Genomic DNA, 12250 nt, shown 5'->3' on the forward strand with positions numbered 1-12250 from the left:
CATTGGAAGTTCAGTTACATTCCAGTTTTGCATAAAAGTCTAGTTGCTTATAACAGCACATCTAGTAACACATTGTATGTTGCTCTGTATCATCTAGACTTGTACACACTCAAGCAAAAAAGGGAAAGCCTGTATTTAAAATGTTCAAAAGGCCTTTATCTTTCACATTCCTTGTAGCTAGACAAGCATGACATCTCATTCCCTGTCTGTCATTAAAATAAAAAAGAAAGCCTACATACAGAGGGCCCTGGTTTTCCTCTTTTTTGCCATGCAGCTCCACTGATTCAGCACAGTTATTCTTGTTTTAAATCTATCTAAGGGTCTGACACAAAGTAGAACCGAATAGACTGTTTTCACTGACAGTGAAAGGCATTCAATCAATTTACATCCACAACATACAATAAGCTAGGTCACCCAATGAACTGAACTTATTGAAATGATGTTGTTTTATCATACTGACAGATGCTAAATGGATGTCTAAGTGCAAGAAACAGTGACCACGTCCTCACAATGAGGACTGCACTCAGAAAGAAGAGCTTGAGCAGGTCTAAGGCTCAGAAGGTACAAGCAACTCATGAGTTCCACCAGGATACTTATAATAACAACAACAAGATCGTATGACTGCAGTATGAACAACTGGCTGAGATGGTAATTAGCAACAACAAAGTGATTTTACGTGTGTAGGTGACACAAGACTGGCACTGAAATACTACATCTTATTCAGGCTGGGGGTTGAAAGAGAAGCAAAGTAGCAGTGCAAGTGTAAATCAGAAGGCTGAAAATGCTGAAGTATCACAAAAAGGATTGAGACTGAAGAAACAGAGGGACTCAAAGAGAACTATTTGTTCTGTCTACCAAGAAAATTGAGCAACAACTTGACAATAGGTAACAGGCACTATGAGGGCTTTTTAATCGATTGGAAAGACATAGCTAGAAACAAAGACAGGAGCAAAATAAATTCAAAGAATAAATAAGGTGCAACCTGGGAAAAGAGGGAACCCCATGAAGCAGGAATCTGGAATCAAGGAAGCAGGAAATGTTGGGATACCATGTCTTGCTGTCAGTAGGTCAGCTTACTGGGACTAATACAACAGTTACTAAGCAACACATTAAGTTACTAACTTATTATGTGTTAATGTGCATTAACACATTAATATGCAGTATACCACATATTTGTACATGCATTAAGTACAAAAGATGCAAAAGCAATTCTAAATAAAGCAGCATTGTTGCCTGTCAGCTCAGAAAAAGTTGGTAACAGACAATAAACACTCAGATTAGCAGACAAATGCAAGGCAGGAAAGATTTTTCTAATGCATTTAGGTAAAGCTTATGCTCATGTAGGGCCTGTAAATTTAGCAAATAAAAAGACTGCTAAGCTTTCATAAAGTCAGCTGTAGTGTGACAGACCTTAGCTTTGCAGAAGCAAAGCAACACATTCAAGGTATGGAGCCATCCACACTGGCATCACAAAAGTCAGGTCACAGGGACTAGAACAACAAATGCTGTAATTATATGGAGAACCTGAAACCTGTGCTATAGTAGCAGATTGCAAATGAAATTGCAAAAGGCTGCACCAACTTGAGTCAGTGGTGAGTAATCAGCTTGTGACTTTGCTACTTGTACACTAACTTTACATGTATCCCTCACAGTACTTTAGTCCTTCATACTGGATTTCAATTCCAAGACTGAGTCACTGGTGGGGTAAGAGGGGGAAAGGAATGAGAGCTTTTCTCTCTGAGAGAATGGAGATGGAAACTGCCCTTGGAAAAAAGGCATGAATTCATGCTTTACTACTAGATTTCTTTCTGGCTTAAAATGCAAACTGTTAAATCTTCAGATTAAACTAAGCAAACACTTGAACAGTGAAGAAGGCACATTATTCTGGTTAGGAAAGAATAAGCTCCTCTTGTATGTGGATTTGTCTGTTATGGTCAATGTTTGGAAAACTCATATTGTGGACAATTCATAGCAGAAGTCTTTGTCATTTTTCCAAGCTGGTAAGACATCTATCATGTGTTTTATTTCTCAGGGAGATCAAACAGAGAGTGAGTGATTTAGACTGCAGCTGTCTGTAGAAAACACTAACTATTTTATGCCCCTCTCACTTGTCACCCATCCCACAGTAAACACAGATGCTATCACTAAAAAGTTAGTAAAGCCCATTTTTACAAAAACATACAAAAATAATTTTTTTCTTTATGCAGATTTAAACAACCCACAAAAAAGGGCATCACTCTACAACAAAACCTAACTGAGACCCCCCAGTCTCACTGCCACACAGATCCAAGCTGGCATCTCACAAAGCCATGTGGATTCAGTAACAAAGCAGGATGGTGAACCTCAGGGGCTGCATGCCTTGGCTAGCGGATGTCACTTGAAAGGGGAGATCTGAGGTGGTGGCAACCTTCTCCCTTACAGTAGGTGAGAGTTACAGCACTTTCCAGAACTGGGCTGGGGTTTAGGACCACCTCATGGAAACTCAACTCATCATTCTCATTTTGCAAGTGAGTACCAGCAAATCAAACACAAGCTTTAAATAGGGCGAATAGGGAGGATACATATAACTGCATGACCTCTGAGGAGGAAGAGCTGTCTTCTACACTCTATAAAATGCTGGAGTCCTTCTTAACAAGTCATTAGCAACAGGAAGTTTCATAAGCCACTCAGAATCATATAATGTTAAACAAGCACTGGCTTGCAAAGCTTCAAAACTCAAACTGGTCTTCAGATCTGAGTTAAAAAAGTGCACATAATGTGGCAGCAAAAGTGCTGGCTGCTGGTGAGCAAGCACAGTGACTCACTGCAAACAGGGAGGCTGTGACACACAATCTGGTGCAGCAGCAGCATCCCAGATAGGACAAAGGGATGGAGTGAAAAGCAAAGTCAAATCTCCAGTGGCCACCACATTTAAAATTATTTGTCTAATACTCAGTTTGCACTTGAGGCTTGGTTCCTGAAAACACTCTGAAGCTTATTTGCCTCATGTACTGGTATATATACATGCAGTTAGATCTGCATACATTCTCTATGCATTCACTTGTAGTTTTGCTATATCCTATTCCACATCCATTGAATAGTACAGACTTGGTCTTAGCCTTAGAATCACATTTTTAAAGTTTTTTTTACATATATATGCACATTCATATACTTACAGATATAGACATAGACATACACATTCACTCACTCTACAGAACAAAAATAGTCCTGTAGAGGACTCTGGATGGCATTTGATTGCTTGAGGGTCAGCCCACACAGCCACATGAGAAGACTGTTGTTATCTGAAACGCCTACCTGTAACTGGCAAACACAACACAGGACCTTTCTGCCACAGTGGATGGGGTAAAATACCCCAGCAAGGATCCTACATGGTACTGGAAGTCTACACTTAAGGGCATGGATTTAAAGTGCAGGAGGGTGAACTCCTTACAAGCAGTCATTCAAACCAGGTCTTGGAATGCAACCTGTTTGATTCCCTGTTACTTTCCACAGTGCATGTAACTGAAAATGGGAAAAACAAGAAAAAAAGAATACTTAAAGCTTGTACATGGACATAGTAAAGAAAAGGAGATGACACCCAAATGCAAGTATCAGGATAGCTAACAATGCATTAGTGGATCTAATGGGTTAAAACTGGGGTGTGAGAAAACTGAAGTAACATGGAAAAGAGCTGTTAAAACTGAATATGACACTGGGTAATCTGCCTTTGATTTCTCTACAGAAGTTCTTAGATAAATACTTAGGTATACCACAGAAGTCACCCACAGTCATTATCTACACTATACAAAGATATTCTTTTAAGTATTACTTTAAAGTAAAATATGGTCAAGATAAATATGTAAAATTTGTAAAATGTAAAATATGGCCAAGATAACAGCTCTGATGCTATTCTGTACATTGCCACTGCCAAAGAAATATTCTTATATTGTCAAACTTGGAAGTAAACACACCAAGGCCATTCTAGATTGTACCCTAGTGAACCAATGGTAAGGTAAGCCTTTCCTAAAGGAAGCATTTCACAGGCTCACTGTGCCCTTAAAGGACCAAAAAAAGAACAGAAAAATCACTCAACAATCAGAAGAAATCTAAGTCTTATGAAGTAAGACTTCTCATATGAATGAAGGAAAAAATGAATGGTTAGGAAGTACAGCCCTTCCATAGGATGCCACTTGGTCTGGAGCACGGACAATGAATGTATCGCTTTTCCCGGGAGGTACAGTGCCCTGCTTCTCTAACTCTCCAAAGACAAAGCATCTCTAACATGCACTATTTTGAATGCCTATGAAAAAAAAAATTGACATCGTTTCTTTACTAATCTTTCACAAAAGGGTTGCTTTATTACCGCTGGCAGTGGATTACACTGGCTTCCTAATATTCTGATCCCCACTAAAATTACACAGTTTTCAATTTAGCAGAGGGATGCTAACCTAGATACTGAAAGTTTCTCTTATTTTGTTACTTTCTAAAAGAAAAAAAGAGAGAAAAAAGCTCAGTTTCACACCAGTAATAAAACGCAGCATCTGGAGCACAGAACTGATACACATACACAATGTGGAGAGCATAACAGAGGAACTTATTTCTCCCTATTGATACAATTATCACACAGCTCTGCACATGTTTGGAATGTTGATAAAGAGGGAAAGAAGTTAGAAAAATGAAAAAAATAATCCCACAGAAATGTTACAGTTTCAGAAAAATTTTGTTTGCTTGTTTTAAACAGGCAAAACAGTAACAACTTGTCATTCCCCTCCCTTCCTGCTCCCATGAAAATGACTTTCCTAACTTCTCTCACTTCTGAAGTGGGAGAACACTAGGGATCCAGGGCAGGAAGGAGCAAATGAATCAGGACCATGGAGCTGAAGATCCTCATTAATGAAAATGGGAGAGATAGGACTTAGGTCCAAATTTAGAGTGACACAGCAGAAAGGCTGAGAGGCGTCCTTTCGGGTCTTAGTTTCATGAGCTAAATGGCAAATATGCATGGTCTGGAAAGCTTAACACTGTCAGTGGTGGAATTTAGGGAAAGTAACTGTGGGAATCCACTGTTCTGCACAATTATTTACTACAATTCAGGAAACGAGGCTGCTTTGCACATTTATTTCTCCTCACACTCCCTTAATCCCATGTTCATCAGAACAATTCTTGAAGGATAACCATTACTTGCATGGCAATGTCTCAAGTTTACCCAGAGGTCTTCCGAGAAGTAGCTGCAGAGGAGGAGGAACGCGGTGAGATCACTACTCCTAACAGTGCGTGCGACAAGTTTCTAGGATACAGAGGGGCCACCAGGACTGTGCTCATGCGCATCTAGGGCCTCTGGGGGCTAAGAGTAACTGCAGCTTAGAGCCATGTATCCAGGCAGCCCTGCATTCAAAGGGCAGAACTGATCAGAACAGTCTACAGATACACAGATCCTTATTCAGAATTCATCCCAAGGAACAGGGATAAAAAAGCAAGGTTTTTACCTCCTTCCATAGGGAAGTTTGAGGAGAGGTATGAGACGTAAAAACTCCACAAACAATAATAGAAAAGGTGACCAATTTTGTGTTTTCTTGCAAAAATTCATATATTTTGCATTCAACAGTAAACAATTAGATCCCTTACATATGTAGCTAAGATGATATCAGGACTTAATAGAGCAGGGTTGATAAGCAACATTAGTTATGGAGAAGGAAGTACCTCAATAAAAAGGCACGGTTTTGTGGTTCAGGCATGGGGCAGGCTGTATTTCTCAGTTCATTTCTCACCCTTGCCCTGGACTCCTGGTGTGACATATCATGGTGCATCAATTATCTTTGTCCAGGGTGACACACTGTACTTCTCTTTATCTTCTAATCAGTCTATAATCTCTTTGATCACACACACCCTTCCTACAGACACATGGAAACAGTGTGCCAGTTTCAATACCTTCCCAGTTTCAGCTGGCTTCTGAACATTAATAATAATCAATGGGACCTTTGTTGACAGTTTCAGCAAGGATGAGGCAAGACCAAATGTGCCATAAAGACAAAACTCTCCTTCCCGCACAGTAGGCTGGTCATTGTAGGGTACAGCCAGCGGTGTTTTCCCTGTATTAAACACACACTGCAAGGTACTAGGAGGTCCTCAGCCTTCATACAAGTTTGCTTCTTTGCCTATTATTATTTTTACCTTTTAAGCGCATGACAAATGCTTTAAGAAGCGTCCTTACCTCCACTTCCCTTCCATTATCACATTAAAAAAATATTAATAACGCAAGGTAAAAAGCAGTAAAACGCAAAGAGGTTGCAGGAAACTGCACTGCCTCCTGCAACCAACCTGACCCCGGAGCCGCGGGGCAGCTCCCACCGCTGCACCCAGCTAACCCTGCACGCTCCACCAGCCACAAACAGCTCGGGTTTCACACCTACAACGCACCCGGGCGGCCACGGGCCTGTTTCCAGCTACAAACACCTTGACAACCGCCGGCGTCTGCTGTTTGCAGACTCCGCAGCCCAGCAAACCGCCCGAGGTTTCCACGGCGAGCGAAGGTTACTGGAGACAGGGGTGAAAAAAACAAAGGGAAAACGGTGTGGGCTGAGGCGGCACACCGTGCAGAAACAGAGAAACCCTACCAGCCCCCTGGGGCTGGAGAAAACACCTTCCCCCAGCCGCCGGGCCGGCTCCGCTCCTCCTCCACGGCACCGAGCGCACCTGCCGCCCGCACTCACCCGCCGGGCCGGTCGCCGTCGCCGCCGCTGGGGTGGTAGGCGGTGAGGACCACACCGCGGGAGCCGGACCGCCAGCTCATGGCGAGCACCGCCGCATCCCCTGTGGGGACGCCGAGGCGGAGCGGGACGGGACGGCCCGGCCCCGGCCCTGCCCAGCCTCCCGCCAGCAGCGCTTCCTGCAGCCCGCTGCCGCCCTCCGCCGGGCCGGGCCCGGCCCCTCCTCCCGGGGAGGACACCCAAGCGACCCGCGGACGACTCCGGCAGGACCCAGCCGCTTCCGGGAGCGGGCGCCCTGCCCGGCATTGCCATGTAGTGCTCCTCAGAGGCTTAACCCGAAACGGACCGCGGGCACCGTTCGCATTCCATGGGCTCCCGTACATCATGCGGTGTTAAAAACCAGAGTTCTTCGGCCAGACTGGAGTTTAGTTTAAATATCTTGCAAAGGAATCGGTGAATTAAAGAAAAGCTGCCGCAGTTTCAGACAAGCTGCCTGGAGTGCAGGAGCTGCGTGCCACACGGGAGCTGCTGCTCCCTTAGAGGTGCCTGGTGAGACTGCGGTGTTGCAAATACATTTTCCAAGAGATTCTTCTAAGAAAGATAAGGAATGCGTTGAGTGATTGTCCATTTCACTGAATCACAACTTTATTCAGTGCTTGGCTTAACGTAATATACACCATTATTTATTTGGTTGGGTTTATAATTACAAGCTATTGTTACAAAAATTACAGCAGGTGATAGCATCAGGCCAGGACACAAGGGAACTGGACTGCTTCAGAGCTGCTGGGCCTTAAACCAGCTACCGTTAGCTCCAAGGTCAGGCTTTACCAACCAGCAGTAGCTGGAGCGGAGCAGCTTTGGGTTGGCTTTTTTGGCAGGGACAGCCTACTCCGCCCCCACACGAACTCTGGTGAGATGGGAGTTACTGCCTTAGCATTAGTTTTGAATTGGTAGGCAAGGGTCTGTAACACAACATTCAAACCTGTGGGTTTTTCTTTTTTACACTGCAACTGTAACATAACCCGTAAATGTATATACACTATTCAGGTTTGTATTTTTTGTCTGCATTCACAGAAATGTATGATTTGTCTGAATTATAACAGCTTTGTGCCAGAAGTGAATGGATCTACTTCAATATGAGCACAAGTAGCTTCCATTGCATTTCGGTTTTCATTTTAAAATAGTTTTAAAGAAATCATGCCACTGCTTTGCTTGCATGTGCATAGTTCAGTACTGTGCTATGTGAGGTGCTGTGGAGCATGCAGGTTCTGAGCCTTCACTAATTTAAACCTGTACACCTGAATTGGAAAGCTGTGTGCCGGTGTGGATGGACCACACATTTTTCAGAGTCCTTGATGCCTACAGATGGTGACTTTGCAGAATTCACAGGTTGTACCCAGACATAACTGGCTGTCATTGACTTAATCAGATAAATTCATCCAGTGGGTTTCTTCTTGAAAGGGTGGCTTCCTAAAGAGTACCAAACAGCACATCCTCGGTTTCTTTAGAAAGGGTAACATCACCATGGAATTTTGAGAAGAGTCCCAACATTACAAGCACAGGAAAACCTGGCTGACATTCAATAGACTAACCGTTATAGAGGAACCTTTTCTCTTCTTACGCCACTAAAGTTCAACTGGTGCCTTAGTTTGAAGTTCATATAAAGAACTGCGGGTAGTTAATAAACCCTGCTTCTTCCATGGCTTCTGTAAGATGGTTTATCTGCAGGCCATGGCATTTCGGCTAAAATATTTTTTTTATTATTTTGAATCAAAACTTTCACATTAATTGGTGGGGTTTTTTTAAAGAAAATTTATTTAAAAGTTGACTTTTAAATATAAGATAAGCTTTGCATATAAATTAAGAAAAAAAGAACAGGTCTATCTTGGATTATGTGGATTTTTTTAATTTTTAAAGATTTACAGTACATAGAAAAGAGGCTGGTGCTGCCCCACCTCCCCAGATATTCTCTCTCTCCAAAGGGAGTGGGTAAAAGAGAAGGCATAGCTACAGTCCTGCTTAGTAACATGGCTACAGCAACTTAACTAGCAGTATGCACCAAGAGGAATACAAAGGGATAAATTACCTGTGTGTACCTACTCACAGGCACACATACACAACTGAGGCCAAAAAACCACTGCAAAATTTAGAACCATGCAAAGATTTCCCTGGAGTACTCCCACTGCAAAGGTACAGCACTCTCTCTACAAATCAGGCTGTGTTCAAAGGCAAAAATTGGCCTACCTTCTCACATAAATACATGAACAAGACTCGTCTGGTTTCAGTGCTCACTTTAGAAGTACGTATCAGCCTTTTAGTGCCTATAAAGGGAGTCTACAATAAAACTGCAGAGACTAATGGCTTTAAACGGAAAGAGAATAAATGTAGATTAGCTATTAGGAAGAAATTCTTCACTATGAGGGTGGTGAGGCACTGGCACAGGTTGCCTAGAAAATTTGTGGCTACCCCATCCCTGGCAGTGTTCAAGGCCAGGTTGGATGGGATTTGGAGCAACCTGGTCTAGTGGAAGGTTTCCCTGCCTGTGCAGGTGGAATTGAAACTAGATGAGCTTTAAGGTTCCTTCTAACCCAAACCATTCTATGATTCTGTGATTTTATGTTAAGCATGAAATGAGAAAACATCCCATTAACATATGTAATTATATCTATTAACTGGTGCCAATTCACCACTTGTGGTTAATAGTCAAACAGCCTATGCAGAATGCAAAATTCTTTTCTGAAGGACCCAACCTTTTCATTTTAAACTAAACCAAGAAAACTAAACATGTAAATACCAGGGTCTTTAGGACCTGGGCATTTCTAAAACTTCAGCCTATTGGCTGCATGCCAAATACCCCACTTTCTTATAAAATTGCCTTTAAAGAATAGCTAAAAATAACACAAAGAAAAGTAAAAATGTATAAAGCATTCCATGTTTTAATGAGAGCTTTCCAAAGCCCTTTGCCCAAACTAAATATATATTAGGTGCTCTAAGAATAAAAATATGAACTGCTTTTTCTTTGATAAGCATCTTGAAACACATCATATTTAAGGCACACAATAACATGCTGCACTGCTGCTGTAAAAAGAAGAATGCAGAAACAAGATGTAGCCAGTGCAGTGTCAGCAGGGACGGCTCAAAGAAAATTTTACTGCAAATGGAGAAGGGGAAGAATCTGCCTTGTTCATGGAGAGGAAGATTAGGAATAGGAGAACTCAGAAAGCTTGTAGCAGACAACTGGAGAGTGAGCAAGCTTTTGTAATGTCGTGGTTTAAACCAAGTCCCCCAACTCCCGGAGAGTTAGGAAGGAAAATCCAAAGAATGTAGCCCCCACGGATTGAGATAAGAACGGTTTAATAGCTAAGGCATAACACAAATCACCACTGCCATTAGCACTACAAATAATAATGATAAAGCCAATAACAAGTGAAAAGAATACAACACCCCACCAGCCACCGACCCATAACTCACTCCACCCTGCCCGGCCAAGCACAGCGTGCTCCCTCCTCCATTTTCCTCCAGAGCTCCACCCCTCCAGCTCCCTCTCCCAGTTGCATCCTGGGCATCACATGCTATGGTATGGAATACCTCATTGGCCAGCCTGGATCAGGTGTCCTGTCTCTCCTTCCTCCCGGCTTCCCCTCCTCCACCTGGCTGGAGCATGTGCTCAGAAAAAGCCCTGAACAAAAACACCCTCAAAACATGCTCGCTATCAAGCAACTGTTCCCAGCCCAGAAGTCAAAACACAGCACTGCACCAGCTACAAGAAGGAGAAAAATGACTGCTACGGCTGAACCCATGACATGTAAGTACATCACAAGGAGTCTGGGACAAGGAGCTAAAAGGAAGTAAATTAATAAATGAGAATAGCTATTAAATTGCTGATAAAACCACTGGAGATAGTGATTCCTGTCTTAAATCTGTCCTTAGTGTAATGCACTTCAAATATGGATGTGGATTTAAGAGCTTAACACTAGACACACTTTTTTCTTTACTATGTTTGACAACTTAATAGGATCAAACTCTTTCCTGTTACAGCAGCATAACACCAGCATAGTTTTCTTTGATTAAATTATTCTAAATTTAGAGTGAGGCCAGATAAACAATTCTGATTAAACAATAATACAGATATATTATTGCTGGGAACTGACATGAATATCACTGCTATCTTTCACTGATGTATCTCCTGCCTAAACCAATTTATAGTCAGTAATTGCTGAGTTTGCGGCTAACACTCATGTTCTTAAAAAGGTACGGGCATGCTCATTTGGAAAGTAGGGTTGTTCGTAATCAACTAGATAAGAATGCACCATTCGAAGTATATAGGTTTAAGTGACAAAGGAGATATCATTGAGAAAAGAGATTAAAAGTCGGATGTTGCAATGGAGGCACAGACTCCAGTTGTGGTGCAACCAAAATCCTTTATTGAAAGAGCTCACTGACTTTTACAGTCCTTTTCCTGGCTGTTAGTAATTGTTAGTATTGGTTAGTTTCTTTTCAGTACTTTTCGCAACATCATACCCTTTTCTCAGCCAATGACATTACTGATCATGTGCCCGTTCAACCAATCACATTATTGTCCACACTCCTTTGTTTGAACAACTTATTTGTACACAGATGTACAAGCACATTTTTCTGTTACCACTTTCTGCTACATTTTTACTTTCCGTTTTCCTTGAACACACATTCTTTTGTCCCCTCAGTCCACACTGGAAACTTTCATTAGCTCCTGGGAAAGTCCCGGGTACAACATTACATCTTTGTCTTCAGTAACTTCTTTGTTTCTGTATCTACAGTTCTCAGAGATTACTTTGGTGTTTTAACTTCGATTCCTCTTGACTCCCATGGTTTGCTGCTGATGAGGGTCAGGATGTTCGTGCTCTCATTCAGGTCTGCCTGTGCAGCTTCTTATGCGGCATTCCCCACAGTCAGAAAATCAGGCTATCTTGCCACAGCATCCAACTTTTTCAAAGAGTTTAAATATTTAAATGAAGATGTCATGCAGTTCCTTTACACTCGATATAACCAGTTGCTGCAGCCAAGCAGATCACGCACAGTTCTCATGCTTAGAGCTGTCTTTACAAAGAAATTGCTAAAAAGAGAACTTCTTAGCAGTACCATCCTTCATTGTGGCTTTACAGGGTTTGAATATGCATGTGTTCAACATATGCTTTTGACTCTTCACTGCAAATTTTTCTTTAAAAAAAAAGTCTTCCCAAATAAAAAAATATGTCACACTGATTTTCATACTTTGTATAAGTACATGACTGGATATTTTTATAGGTGATGGGTGATTTCTCACATTCCATGCTCCTGATGATGTGTCAATTATCCGCAGGTAAAAAATGCAATCCACAGAGAAGCACTGGCTTGAGAAAGTAGTAACAGGTCAGCTTACAAATTCAAATTCACAGCCTGACTTTGATGGCAGTAGATGGATTTATTCCTGCTGAGGTCCAGAGATCCCCCTGGAACCAATTCCAGTGCTGCAGTGAAAGTACAATTGTACTTCAGGATTTCTGAAGTATTGTTTTTAACATAGGAGAGTTTCGTCCTTTCCCTAG

At 42.0% G+C, this 12250-nt stretch overlaps 1 protein-coding gene across 3 annotated transcripts in view; it reads right to left on the reverse strand.

Moving 5' to 3' along the window:
- The window catches only part of ARHGAP18 (Rho GTPase activating protein 18), a 99896-nt gene that overhangs the window by 64964 nt on the left and 22682 nt on the right, over positions 1-12250 (reverse strand). For 2 of the 3 annotated variants that reach the window (XM_034061014.1, XM_034061013.1), the window contains exon 1: positions 6690-6797. The exons of the other annotated variant lie outside the window; for it this stretch is intronic. In XM_034061014.1, the coding sequence (XP_033916905.1) occupies positions 6690-6769 (80 nt within the window). In that variant the 5' untranslated portion in view covers positions 6770-6797. Of the gene's footprint in view, positions 1-6689; positions 6798-12250 lie in introns of those variants that run through there. 3 annotated transcript variants of the gene reach the window in all.

Source organism: Melopsittacus undulatus, chromosome 3 (assembly GCF_012275295.1).
Source record: "Melopsittacus undulatus isolate bMelUnd1 chromosome 3, bMelUnd1.mat.Z, whole genome shotgun sequence".
NCBI lineage: Eukaryota > Metazoa > Chordata > Aves > Psittaciformes > Psittaculidae > Melopsittacus > Melopsittacus undulatus.